Source organism: Bos indicus, chromosome 9 (genome assembly GCF_029378745.1).
Source record: "Bos indicus isolate NIAB-ARS_2022 breed Sahiwal x Tharparkar chromosome 9, NIAB-ARS_B.indTharparkar_mat_pri_1.0, whole genome shotgun sequence".
Classification (NCBI taxonomy): domain Eukaryota; kingdom Metazoa; phylum Chordata; class Mammalia; order Artiodactyla; family Bovidae; genus Bos; species Bos indicus.
In genome coordinates, this window is record NC_091768.1 from 95,789,735 (window position 1) to 95,804,641 (window position 14,907).

The 14,907-nt window shown below is 39.7% G+C and overlaps 1 protein-coding gene across 4 annotated transcripts in view; it reads right to left on the bottom strand.

The window, feature by feature from the left end:
- The window catches only part of RSPH3 (radial spoke head 3), a 41,507-nt gene that overhangs the window by 12,711 nt on the left and 13,889 nt on the right, over positions 1 to 14,907 (bottom strand). For 3 of the 4 annotated variants that reach the window (XR_011568557.1, XR_011568558.1, XM_070796465.1), the window contains exons 6-8: positions 14,187 to 14,349; positions 13,398 to 13,484; positions 12,511 to 12,870 (exon numbers count right to left, since the gene is read on the bottom strand). Coding sequence is in view for 2 of the 4 variants with exons in the window: in XM_070796465.1 (XP_070652566.1) it covers positions 12,557 to 12,870; positions 13,398 to 13,484; positions 14,187 to 14,349 (564 nt within the window). In the remaining 2 variants the exon portion in view is untranslated. Of the gene's footprint in view, positions 1 to 12,386; positions 12,871 to 13,397; positions 13,485 to 14,186; positions 14,350 to 14,907 lie in introns of those variants that run through there. The other variant, XM_019971266.2, reaches the window with a different exon arrangement.

Genomic DNA, 14,907 nt, shown 5'->3' on the forward strand with positions numbered 1-14,907 from the left:
TTAGCAGGTATTTCAGTTACACCCTCTTCAGCCTCTGGCAACTGGACATTTCATATAAATAAACTGATATAATGTGATTTATGTCTGGGTTCTTTCCATAGTATAATTTATTTTCAAGGTTCATCCATGTCATAGCACATAAATAGCACTTCATTCTTTTTACTGCCAAATAATATTGCATTGTTAGGACAGCCTAGTTTTTATTTATTCTTTGATGGGCATTTAGATTCTTCCTATGTTTTGACTTTTCTGAATAATGTTGCTATGAACATTCATGCACACATTTCTGTATGGATGTGTTTTTATTTCTCCTGGGTGGAGAAATGGAATACCTAGGAGTGGAACTGCGGGATAAACATGTAATTGTATTCTTGCTGGGAGACTCCCATGGACAGAGGAGCCTGGTGGGCTAGTCCATAGGGTCTCACAGAGTTGGACATAACTGAAGTGACTTATGTAACTGTATGTTTAACATTTTAAGAAACTGACAAACTGTTTTCCAAAGTGGCTGTACCATCTTACAATCCGATCAGTAGTGAATGAGATTTCTCCTTCCAACTTCTCTTCCAATCCTCATCATCTTTTGCTGCTGACTTTGATTTTAACCATCTTAGTAGTGGGTATGAAGCTGTGCAATAATGTGACTTTGATTTGTATTTCCTTGTGGACTAATGATGTGGAATACATTTCATGTGCTCATTGGCCATTTGTTTAAAAAAATATCTATTCAAATCCTGGGCTGATTTTAAAATTGGGTTGTTGTTTTATTGTTGTTTGGGAAAAACCTGAATGAACTTTTTGGCCAACTCAGTATTTAAGTCTTTAATTTCTTTCATCAGTTTTGTTGTTTTCATTATGTACGTTTTACACCTCTTTGATTAAATTAGTACTTAAGTATTTTATCCAACCAGTCCATCCTAAAAGGAGATTAGTCCTGGGTGTTCATTGGAAGGACTGATGCTGAGGCTGAAACTCCAATACTTTGGCCACCTGATTCGAAGAGCTGACTCATTTGAAAAGACCCTGATGCTGGGAAAGATTGAGGGCAGGAGAAGGGGACGACAGAGGATGAGATGGTTGGATGGCATCACTGATGCAATGGACATGGGTTTGGGTGGACTCCGGGAGCTGGTGATGGACAGGGAGGCCTGGCGTGCTGCAGTTCATGGGGTCGCAAAGAGTCAGACACGACTGAGCGACTGAACTGAACTAAGTATTTTATCTCTTTTGGTGCTATTATAAATAAAATTACTTTAATTTCCTTTCAGACTGTTAACTGTCAATATGTAGAAATATAACTGACTTTTGCATACTATTGATTTTATAGGCTGAAAACTTGTTGAACTCTGTTAATTCTAGTATTCTTTTTGTCCATTTTTAAAGTTTCTATACACAAGGCTTCCCCCGTGGCACCATGGTAAAGACTGTACCTGCCAGGACACGTGGGAGATGCAGGTTTGATCCCTGGGTTGGGAAGATCCCCTGGAAGAGGAAATGCCAATCCACTCCGGTAGTCATGCCTGGGAGATCCCATGGACAGAGGAGCCTGGTAGGCTACAGTCTGTGAGGTCTCAGAGTCAGACATGACTGAGGACGCATGAATGAATACACAAGGCATTGTCTTCTGCAGTTAAGAGTTTTACTTTTCCTTTCCAATCCGGATGTTAGATGCATTTATTTTTCCTGCCAAACTGCCATTGCCAGAACTTCCAGTACAATGCTGAATAGAAGTGGCAACAATAGATATTTTTGTTTCTGATCTTAGGGGGAAAAAGCATTCAGTCTTTCACATTAGGTTATGATGTTAGCTGTGGGGTTTTCCTAAATGCCTCTTATAGGGCTGAGGGAGGTCTCTGCTATTCCCAGCGTGGTTGGCTTGTTGCTGTTCAGTTGCTCAGGCACATCCAACTCTTTGCGACCCCATGAACTACAGCACGCCAGGCCTCCCTGTCCATCACCACCTTCCGGTGCTTGCTCAAACTCATGTCCATCAAGTCGGTGATGCCATCCAACCATCTGATCCTGTGTCATCCCCTTCTCCTCCTGCCTTCAATCTTTCCCAGCATCAGGGTCTTTTCCAATGAGTTGGCTCTTCACATCAGGTGGCCAAAGTATTGGAGTTTCAGCTTTAGCATCTGTCCTTCCAATGAATATTCAGGACTGATTTCCTTTAGGATGGACTGGTTTGATCTCCTTGCTGTCCAAGGAACTCTCAAGAGTCTTCTCCAGTACCACTGTTCAAAAGCATCAGTTCTTTGGTGCTCAGCCTTCTTTATGGTCCAATCCTCGCATAATGCCCACTGTGTTTTGACCCTTCAATATTGTATTGGCTTTTCTGGGTCTTTTGCTTCTCCACATCATCAGTTTGTTGATATCTGTAAGCTCATTAGCTGGGATTTTGATTGGGATTGCACTGAATCTATAGATCAAGTTGGGAAGAACTGACATTTTGACAATCTTGAGTCGCCCTATTCATCAACATGAAATGTTTCTCCACTTAGTTTGATTTCATTCATCAGTTTTGTAGTTTTCCTCATATAAATCTTATACACATTTTGTTAGACTTATAACTAAGTATTTCATTTTGGGGAGGTTCTAATGTTAGTGATTTTAATTTTAAATTCCTTTGTCAATTGCTGGTATATAGAAAAGCGATGAATGTTTATATTAATCTTCCATTTTGCCACCTTACTACTAGTTTCAGGAATCTTTTTGGTGATTCTTTGGGATTTTCTACATCGACAATCATGTCGTCTGAAAACAAATAGTTTTATTTCTTCATTGTCAATCTATATACTTGTTATTTCCTTGGTTTACTGCATTACCTGGGACTCAGTATATTGAAAAGGAACGGTCAGAGGACATCCTTGCTTTATAACTGATCCTAGTGGGAAAGCTTCTAGTTTGTCACCATGGTGTTAGCCCTAACGTGACTTTGTTTTGCTGCAGATTTTTCCAACTAGGTTCATGAGAGATACTGGTCTATAATTTTCTTGCAAGGTCTAATTTTGGTATTTAATGTTGGTCTTATAGAGTAGGTTAGGAAGTATTCCTTCTATTTTTATCATGTGAAAGAAACTGTAGAGAATGGGTATAATTTGTTAAATGGTGTCTGGTAGAATTCCCCAGAGAACTCATGTGGACCTGGTGTTTTCTGTTTTGTAAGGTTGTTAATTCAATATATTTAATAAAGACTGCAGATGGTGATTGCAGCCATGAAATTAAAAGACGCTTACTCCTTGGAAGGAAAGTTATGACCAACCTAGATAGCATATTCAAAAGCAAAGATATTACTTTGCCAACAAAGGTCCATCTAGTCAAGGCTATGGTTTTTCCAGTGGTCGTGTATGGATATGAAAGTTGGACCGTGAAGAAAGCTGAGCACCAAAAAATTGATGCTTTTGAACTGTGTTGTTGGAGAATACTCTTGAGAGTCCCTTGGACTGCAAGGAGCTCCAACCAGTCCATCCTAAAGGAGATCAGTCCTGGGTGTTCATTGGAAGGACTGATGCTGATGCTGAAACTCCGATACTTTGGCCACTTCATGAGAAGAGCTGACTCATTGGAAAAGACCCTGATGCTGGGAGGGATTGGGGGCAGGAGGAGGAAGGGGACAACAGAGGATAAGATGGCTGGATGGCATCACAGACTCGATGGACATGAGTTTGAGTGAAGTCTGGGAGTTGGTGATGGACAGGGAGGCCTGGTGTGCTGCAATTCATGGGGTTGCAAAGAGTCAGACACGACTGAGCGACTGAACTGAACTGAACTGAATAGATATAGGCTTATTCAGATTGCCTACTTCCTCCTGCATTTTTAAGAACAGTTTTGTTGGATATAAAATTCCTGAATGGCATCTTTTTTCTTTTAGCACTTTTGAGTATATCATTTCATTGCCTTCTGACCTCTATGGTGTCTGAATAAAAATAAGTTGATAATATTGAGGAGTCTTTGTATATGATGAGCTATTCTTGTCTTGCTGCTGTTGAGGCCCAAGGCATGCTGCACCCAAATATGCCTCAGTGGGATACTGATGGTTTTGAATTAAAGTTACTTGAGAAACAGTCAATGAAAAACAAAAAACAAAAAACAAAAAAACAGCATATAAAAAACCCACTGTGCCCCCAACTCCTTACTTCTTAAAGAGTGGGAAATAAATCTCCCATGTGAAGAAGGTATCCTCCCTACACCAGGAGGGTAGAAAGCATCCTTAACAAGACAGTTAGGGATTCAAGGCTAAGAAAGCTGTGTGAAGAAATACTGTTACTTCATTTCTTTGCTGCTCTAAGCACAAGCCCCTTTGTTTTGTTAACATTTACAAATAATTGTTTCGTTGTCTAAAAATGATATTCAAACAATTTGTTTTGGTGACTTTGGGGGTCCTATTTCTATGAGACCTCTGTTCATTGATTTTTTTTTTTTCTCCTGTTAATCTGTCCTGTGGCAATTTAATGATTAGACATTAGAGCAGCCAGAAGAACTCAAGATGGGTGGGGTGGAATATCCCCCTCCCCAACACTGTCTCACAACTGTCTGTCTCTCAGCAATTGTGGATCTCTTTGAGTTTATTATACATGAAATTCACTGAACTTCTTGGGTGTAAATATTAACTTTTTTTTTTTTTGCATCCCATTGACATTTTCAGCCATGGTTTCTTCAAATGTTCTTTTTGTTCCTTTCCTTCCCCCTCTTCTGGGATCTGTACTGTGTACCTGTTGGTATTCTTATAGTGTCTCAGTATAGGGCATGCTTAGTCCCTCCAGTGGCTGAGGTCTCTGAGGCTCTTTTCATTTTTCTTCATTTCAGAGTAGATAATATCAGTTTGATTTAACATTATGGCTTCTTTCTTCTAACAGTTCACATCTGAGACCCTGTGGTTAATTGTTCATTTCAGTTATATTTTTCAACACCAGAATTTCTATTTGGTTCCTTTTTATGATTTCTATCTCTTGATATTCACTTTTTGGTGAGAATCATTCTCATACTTTATTTATACATGGTTTCCTTTAGTTCTTTGTACATATTTACAATTGCTGATTAATGTCTGTCAAGTAGATTCAAAATATGAACTTTCTCAGGGACAGTTTCTATCAACTGTTTTTTTTGTTTTTTTTTTTTTTGCTTCTGCACAGGCCATACTTTATTTTTTGCATGTCTTATATTTTTTGGTTGAAATCCAGACATTTCAGAGAGTCAAAATGTGGTAACTCTGGATATCAGATTCTTGCTCTACCTCTTCAACTTGGGTTTTTTGTTGGTGTTTGTCTGTTTGATGGCCTTCGTGAACAAATTCTGTAAAGCCTGTATTCTTTGCACTGCCCCTGAAGTCTGCTCAGCTAGCTTAGTGGGTAGCTAATGATTAAAGAGATTTCTTAAATGTCCTGAATCAGTAAGTCTTACACTTTGTGCTGAGGGGTTCTCTGTGTGTTAAGACATGGCTCCAATATTTTAGCAGTTTACAACTCTGACTTTGCTCTCAGCTTCTGCTTGTGTAGATCCTCGATGTCAGCCTGAGATGAGAGATGAGGGCCTTCCCAGGTCTTTCCTGGGCTGTAAACAGCCCTACAAAGTACCCTATACTTACAGATTCCTGGGAATATGTTGAAACTTTTCAAAACCCCCTACGGACCTCTCATTCCTCAGATTTCCTTTTCAAGTATTCTGGTCAGCCTCCTGTTTGCTCCAACTCGCATTTCCACCCCGGGTAGCTGTGATGTTAGACTATTGCTGCTGATTGCTGATTTTCTATTTTTAAACAAATGCCCTGCTGCTGGGACTTTCCTCACCAAGCAAGCTCTGAGTCAGGTCAAATAAAGATAAGCCCTTAAAAGAACTTATCCAGGGAGCTGCCAGACAGGTCACATACTGACAGATTTCTGGGGATGTGGCTTTTCTGGGGAGCTCTAGGCATGTTTAGCCCCTCCAGTGGCTGACAGGCTGCTGGTTTTCTCAGTTACCATGGTTTTGAGTCTGTTGGTTTTCAAGGTTATTGTGGAGCTGGGAAGAATGGGATGGGAATAGGGCAAATTTAAATGCCACAAAGCTGACTCTTTGGAGATTCAGCCACTTTTCTTGAATAAATGCTCTTCACTGTTCCAAGCCTTTGGTTAATTTCCAGAATTTTAAAAATGTTATTTTTGACAAAAAAAAATTTTTTTTTTTGGCCTGTGTTCTTGTTGCTTTTATGGAAGAGCTGATTTTCAGAGGTCCCTATGCTACCAATTCCAGAGTCCTTCTTCCATAAACACTAATTTCTGTCCTGTGTTGTAAAGTAATCATGTATTCAAGACCTGCTGGGCGATATTCAACTTTGGCCCCAGACTGCTATGCCTTTTGAGCTATCGATTTTCCCTGCTTTTCCATGTACCTTTTTCCCTAAGAAGTTTTAGCCTACAGTCTTCCCATAGTGGTCCCCATCTCCTTGTTAATATGCTACTTCTAATATGCTGTGGGGCTAAAAAACAGCCACACTGGGTAGCGATGCTGGAATAGCTTTGGATGGTCCATGGCAAAATGGCAACTCAGAAGTCACTTTGGCCTTCTCTCTCTTATGCTCTGAAAACGAGGTTTCTAGACACCTGAATTTAGAGGAAGTGAGTTGGTAATATCCAAATCAGGGGAGACAACGTTTCACAATACTCCTTGCTAAGTTTGATTATATCTATAGTAGTATACCTAATTCTGGGAAACATGTTTTAAGATGACTTTGACCAAACAGAAATTTCAAGGTAATAGTAACCAGGATGGAGAGTGGCCAAGTTCTGAAACTATTCTCTATGAGGAGTAGTTGGAATGACTGGTGGTACTTCATTGGGAGAAAGAAAAATCTGGGGAAAAAAAAGAAAAAAAACAAAAACAAAAACCCAAACTGTTGGAGTATAGGATAGGGCTGGTATGTAAACAAAATTATTCTGTCTCTCTCCACCATAATCATGCCAGTTGATTACAGGTTATAAACCAAAAGGCATAGGTTATAATGGGACAGGGGCTTCCCAGGTGGCACTTTTCCAGGTGGCAGGAGGTAAAGAACCCTCCTGCCAATGCAGGGGACATAAGAGATGTGGGTTTGATCCCTGGGTCGGGAAGATCCTCTGGAGGAGGGAGGGCATGGCGATCCACTCTAGTATTCTTGCTTGGAGGATCCTACGGACAGAGGAGCCTGGTGGGCTACAGTCCGTAAGGTTGCAAACAGTCAGATATGATTGAGGCGACTTAGCACGCATAACGGGACAGATTTTGACTCAGTGTAAAAGAAATTTCTAATAATGAGGATTGTGCAACAATGTACTTGAGTATTTACCATGTCTTGATCCTGGGGAGACAAAACTATGTGAGAATTGCTGTTCTAGGGCAGCTTATATAGGGAAAGCCCCATCCTCAGTGACTAAACAAAGACCAAGTGACCACCTGTTAAGGATACTGTATTGGATAGGAGGCTGGATTATACGACAGCTAAGGTCTATTCTGACACTACCATTTTAAGGGTCTGAGATCTAGGGTGGAGTCCACTGCTACCCCTGTAGAGCTGGCAGATACCTGGGGCAAGATAAAATACTCAGTGTGAGTCTAGCTTCTCCAAGGAGTACAATATATTTTTGAACTCTTTTCTCTACCAAGGTCTCTTTATGGTCATTAAATTATGTTTGAAGTGGGAAGCAGGTTAATTTTGCTTTAGGGATTTACTGACACCTAGTGGTAAAACATAGGTACCAATATAATGTTAGGTATCCAATGCTAAGTCGCTTCAGTCGTGTCGGACTCTGTGCGACCCCATAGACGGCAGCCCACCAGGCTCCCCCGTCCCTGGGATTCTCCAGGCAAGAACACTGGAGTGGGTTGCCATTTCCTTCTCCAATGCATGAAAGTGAAAAGTGAAAGGGAAGTCGCTCAGTCGTGTCCGACTCTTAGCGACCCCCTGGACTGCAGCCTACCAGGCTCCTCTGTCCATGGGATTTTCCAGGCAAGAGTACTGGAGTGGGGTGCCATTGCCTTCTCCAATAGGTATCCAATAGGTATCCAAAATGTTAGAAGACCATCATATATAATCATTATCAAAAATAAAAATATATAACAATAAAATACATAATTTATGTTATAAATGCATATGGTAATAAAAATGTATTAGTATTTCAAATTTTATTTTCAAAAAGAATTTAAAATTCTTTAAATGTTATATTTTTATACTGAAATTTCAAACTTCAATATCTTGACTGATTTTATTTATAAGCAAACCTATAACCATTACTGTATCTTTTGTGTGTGTGCCTGTGTGCTCAGTTGTATCTGACTCTCTGCAGCCTCATAGACTGTAGCCTGGCAGGCTCTTCTCTGCATGGAATTTTCTAGGCAAGAATACTGGAGCAGGTGGCCATTTCCTCCTCCAGGGGTTCTTCCAGACCCAGGGATCGAATCTGCATCTCTTGTGTCTCCTGATTGGCAGGTGGATTCTTTACCACCAGCCGCCACCTGGGAAGCCAGTAATACCATATCTTTTAAGTCATATATTTCATTAATTATATTTTCAAGATTTAAGAAAAACAGAAAGTATTATCTAAATTATCAGTTTATTAAATTTTAATTTGTAAGTTGAAAGCACTAAAACAAAAAGGTAAATAGTTCCAATTCAAAGGGAGAATTATAGACATCAATCCAACAGCATTAACAGTAGTTTTTCATGATAGTGACACCTGATCTATAACATTTTTGTTTGGGTCTCTGACTGTGAACAAACTTGGAAAAGGTTGGTTCTGGTTAGATCTTGGAGCTACGGCAAAAAAACAATAGGTACTAACTGGTCTATGGGGAAATTAAATGCATATTTGGGCTTTTTCAGAATGCCTTTATTTTTAAAATTTTATTTTTTTGGCCACATTGTGTGGTATATGGGATCTTAGTTCTCCAACCAGGGGTGGAACCTATGGCCCTGCACTGGGAGCTTGGAGTCTTAACCACTGGACGGCAAGGGAAGCCCCCAGAATGCTTTTACGCTAAATAAACTGAGATAAATGGCTATGGCTTTTGAGCTCGAGAATACATTAAAATTTATACAAATTTATAGCAATTTATAAAAATTGCTGTGATTCACCTACAAACAAAAGAAAAAAGGAGAATGTATCAGATTTTGCATAGTAAATAAAGCATATGAAAGCTATATCTAAAAGTTGTAGATTAAAAACTTAGCTGATATGATTGATACGTTTTAACAACATTGACAAGTAAATGAAAGTTTTAAGGTGAGAAGAAATGAGCACGATTAACCTTCTGATGATTATACCATAGCGTTTTGCTATGCTATGCCACTTCTCCCACACCCGTTACAAGTTTTAGAGGAATTATCATCTCCAAATACGACTTCTTTCTGCAAGACCTCCGCTCTCCCATCTGCTTTCAAAATAAACCAGTTCTTTTCCCTAACTAAAGGGGCAACCTCCTTGCATGTGGTGAACTCAAGACCAGCTGGTCTGGCTCTGGTGTCTGCTGCTGACCATGCCGTACTGCTGAGTGACTTCCCAGGCCACACCAGCATTCCTCAGCTCTTAGTGTTAGCTGAAGACAGAAAGGACCAGAACTCCTAAGAAGAACATGAGCAAATGTGAGCACAGATAATTCAGTTTCCACTCAATATTTTTCTTTTTCTACAGATAATGTATCACCAGCTTCTCCACGTTTTTTTTCACAGGGACAGTGTCCTAACCTCTTGATTATTTCTGTTTCTCTCTAGGATGGAATAGGCAGTTAAGCTTAACTAGCTTCAGTATGGGGGTCTACAGACTTAGGTTTCTTTAATAAACTGAATTAACTTATGGAATTATGGAACTCAGAATGAGAAGTTTAGCAAAGTATCTGCAAAGTGTTACTGTGAAGGAGGATTAGAATTGTAGAAGATAGTCAACCTTCACTCCATTTTGAAAGCATTCTTAAAATTAAAAAAAAAAAAATTCCTGGTCTTATCACCAAAATTAGTATCTTATAAATCTTAGGATGATCCACCGAGGCTTCCCTGGTGGCTCAGTGGTAAAGAATCCACCTGCCAATGCAGGAGATGGGGATTGGATCCCTGGACTGGGAAGATCCCCTGGAGGAGGGCATGGCAACTCACTCTAGTATTTCCTGCCTGGGAAATCCCATGCAGAGAGAAGCCTGGCGGGCTCCAGTCCAAAGAGTTGGACACAACTGAGCAACTAAACAACAGCAGCAACAAATTTTAGGATAATCACAGACTGTTTAAGAAGATGGAACTAACTCAGCAATGAAAGGGGACAGATTGCATTTTTTAAAATGCTGTTAATTCAATAATTTATTTATTCTTTGTACCTCACAAAAGTGCAAGGTTGTTGAGAAGAAAAGGATAGTAGATTGGAAGGAAGGGGATCTGGGCTCCAGCTTTCATCCCATCACTTGCTAGGCTAGTCACTTTACCGAAAACCCCTTAGAATCCCTGAGCTGTGGTTTGTTCTCTCAGCCCTGCTTCGTTCAGCTCCACCGTGAGGCTGTAACTGCAGCCTCCTCGTGGTGCTCAGCACACAGCAGGCACTCAGTTAACACTTGCTGACTGAACAGACCAATGACTGATTGAAAACGAAAATAGAAACATCGTCACATCTACCTCAGAAGGGCTGCTCTGCCGTTAAAATGACGTAGGGATATAAAACGTGGGCAATTAGTTTGAGAATCATGAGAAGTGCTACCGAGACATACAGCACACTTCTTTTTACAAATGGAGAAAGATGTTCTTATGTATTTTTAATGCCACGTTTAAAAAGAAACTAAGGTAAATGTGTTAATGACTGCAAGCTATTTCAAACCAATACAGCTTATATATTTATAAATATTCTGAGAAAAATAGACTGTATCTATCTGAAGCCTCAGAAGACATCACTGATTAGAGATTAATATAACTTTCAGTTCAGTTCAGTCGCTCAGTCGTGTCTCTTTGCGACCCCATGGACTGCAGCATGCCAGGCCTCCCTGTCCATCACCACCTCCCGGAGCTTGCTCAAACACACGTCCATTGAGTTGGTGATGCCATCCTCTGTTGTTCCCCTTCTCCTCCTGCCTTCAATCTTTCCCAGCATCAGGGTCTTTTCAATGAGGCAGTTCTTTGCATCAGGTGGCCAAAGTATTGGAGCTTCAGCTTCAGCATCAGTCCTTCCAATGAATATTCAGGACTGATTTCCTTTAGGATTGACTAGTTGGATCTCCTTGCAGTCCAAGGGACTCTCAAGAGTGTTCTCCAGCACCACAGTTCAAAAGCATCAATTCTTCGGCACTCAGCTTTCTTTATTGTCCAACTCTCACATCCATATGTGACTAATGGAAAAACCAGAGCTTTGACTAGACGGACCTTTGTTGGCAAAGTAATATCTCTGCTTTTAATACACTACCTAGGTTGGTCATAGCTTTTCTTCCAAGGAGCAAGCGTCTTTTAATTTCATGGCTGCAGTCACCATCTGCAGTGATTTTGGAGCCCAAGAGAATAAAGTCTGTCACTATTTCCATTGTTTCCCCATCTATTTGCCATGAAGTGATACGATCAGATGCCATGATCTTAGTTTTTTGAACGTTGAGTTTTAAGCCAGAGTTTTATATCTCTAATATAACTTTAGAGGCAAAAAATATCTATGATTTTCAATTCACCAAACAAGTTCAGATTAAAAAATCAAATGGCAATTACCTATAATACAGTTGTATCTGACCACATTCAAAAAAAAACATTTATATGTACTGATGTTGAAAAGTCTAAGATAGACTGTTAGGTGAAAATGCAAGGACTATAACCCATATATTGCCAGATGTTCAAATCTTTATCTCCAGAAATATCTTTAAAAAGGCCTGGAGGGTACATAGAATGGATGGATGGATGACACAGGCTATCTGAGGAGGGATCTTTAGCTTCATTGGTATTGCCTGAAATTTTTTAATAGCAGGAATGTGAACAAAGAGATGAGAGCTTTACTTGAATACTGAAGATGGAACAGGTAAGTGTTTAACTTTATACAGACGAGGGTATATTTCTTGGTATTTGCAAGGAGAGAGCACTGTGGCTTTCAGGAACCCAACCTTGAGGGATTCCTGCTTGGGGTAAATTAAACAGTTTTTCTACAGAGAAGAAAAGCTCAGTGGCTAACAGAACTGGTATCTAACATTAAATATCATACTTACTGAAAAAAGAGAAAGAAACTACAAAACTAAAGAAAAATGTATTAAGGATATGTAGTGGTCATGGGACAACTAAGGAAAAATATATTGGTTACATAGTGGTGATGGAAGGAGTAAGGAAACAAATATTAGTTATATATACTGGTAATAGGAAGCTTGAAATTAGACATAACTCTCATTAGAGTTACAGTATAGCTCCTAAAGAGTCTACTATTAAATAAATAAGGTTTCATTTAAAAAATTAGTTTTATTATTTCAACATATTTGATTTGCCCAGTCCATGAGACAAAAAGACACGCTGACTAAACACAACATAATTTCCATGAGCTGAGGGGACTCATGCATCATTACCTGATTGGCTGCAGTGCTGACTGGCTCCATGGCGCTGAGGCTCCCTCTACTGTGACAGCTCCTCCCTCTTGGAGGATTTCCTCATTTCTGTCAGTTCGTCATTTTCTTCTGCGAGCCGCCTCTCCTGGGACGACACTCTCTCCGCGTACCTTGCGTCGTACGGCGTTCTCTGTAGGGAGTCTCTGTCTGGAAGGGGTCTCTGGGCCTGGGATGCACCCTGATCCTGGGATTCAAAACCCACCAGAGGCTCTCTTGTTCCTCCGGGACCACCGAGTCCGTTCTCAGGCCTCACAGAGGCGTGCCTGCCCTCCTTCTGCTCATAGAGATTCAGTCTTCTCTCAACCACCTCACGAATCAACACTGAAAATTGTACGTACAGAAATCACTATGACTTTTCATATTTTAGGAGTTATAACACTTGCTTATAGATGAGTGTAAAATATTCACTAGGCCTTGTCCCTTCCCTGTATCATGACCTTTTATACAAAGTCAGCAATACATACCTTCTGTGCCACTTAATATGAATTCTATTCAATGCCTGTTTTAACAGAATATGATTTATAAAGTAATACAGAAGATGTTAATTCTGATCAAATTATAAAAGAACCAAAAATAATACTGAAGGTAAAAATAGGTACCTTTGTTAAATGGCACCCCACTCCAATACCCTTGCCTGGAAAAATCCATGGATGGAGGAGCCTGGTATGCTACAGCCCATGGGGTCGCAAAGAGTCGGACACGACTGAGCGACTTCACTTCACTTTGTTAATAGAATTGATATACTGAAAATTTAAGAACCAAAACTGTAAAATTAACATCCTTTTTCTGTATGTTCTTTTTACTGGAAAATTTCAGAGATGACTTTTCAATAATATAAAAGAACTTACTGTCAAGCACCGTTCTTCCCACCATGCTGGACTCCATGGTTTTGTCAACTTCATTCATTAGCCATGGGAGGAATCCTATCTCAATATCTGTAATTTAAAAAGTTAATTTCATTAAGTGATTTTTATGAATCATTACAAACGGGAAGAATCTGTGCTTTCCCCTAACGTTACAGATATATCAGCCTTGTTTTCTTATTATAAAATGTCAAACAGACTTGTACAGTATCACTTGTGCTGTCCAGTGTTCTCTCTATGTGGTCTGGTCCATTACGTTTCTATGAAGTATAAATGGTATTCGCAAAATTATGAGGCCTTCCCTGGAGTCAAAGCCTTCAGAACTGACTGTATAGGCACTGCGTGAGATGAAAGGAGCTGGGGTTATGGAGGATATCCATATGGGGATATCCAGTCCATATTTCTTTCTACTCTCCAATGTGGTTTCTCAGTAAACATTCTAAAATCTTTGTAACACACCTCTTATTAGTAACGGTACTTTCTTAAAACAACTATAATTGATTTTAAAATTTGGCCCAGAGATAGAAAGATTCCCTGATAGCTCAGTTGGGAAAGAATCTGCCTTCGAAGCAGGAGATCCTAGTCTGATTCCTGGGTCAGGAAGTTCCGCTGGAGAAGGGACAGGCTACCCACTCCAGTATTCTTGGGCTTCCTGTGTGGCTTAGCTGGGAAAGAAAGATTCCAAGTCAAAATAAAAATGGGCACAACATGAACTCAAACCATTAGCAGGATGCTTATTGTAACAGTTAATCTAACAAAAGACCTCCAACAAACCTCTTTCAACGGGATCATAAAAGTAGCCACCATCCCGAAGGCTGTCAAAAACTGATGGGAGGAGGTCGGCCAGGTAACGCTGTGCAAATGCTCGGGCCGCGATCTTCTGCGAAGTCTCGTTATGCTTGTGAACCACCTGCCATTGCTGCTGCTTCCGACGTTCCTGCCCAGAGGAAAACACCATCACAGGTGGCTGTTCAGCTTTATGTCTTCCCCAGATACCGATTCTTATGAGTGGGAGAATCTGTACTTATATTTGTATCCAAAAATGGACAGCAAGGTGTCTATGATCAGTTCGTATTTTTCACTAAGATTTTAATGAATTTCAACAGCTAAGTAGGTATTGAATTGAGAGGAGATGATGCTTAAGGTAAAATTCATTTCCTGATCCATTTTCAAGTAAAGTAATTTCAGGATATACATGTCTGACTAAAATCAAAGAATAATAATAGTTATCTGTATTTTTAATTAGTATTATAAAGTATTGCTGATATGAAAATTATAGTTGCTTAGACATCTTTGATTAAAAAACTCGGGCCAATAAATTGTCTCATTTATAATGATTCTTTGAATTTGTAAAGTTCTGAAAATTATAAAACCTTTTTGTTGCTGTTGCTATTTATAGATCATATGAAATCTGTGAAGCTAATGAACTACCTTCTCTACTCCCATGCAGAAATGGGAACATTAATATATTTTCTAATTAGTCTACTTTCAAAGT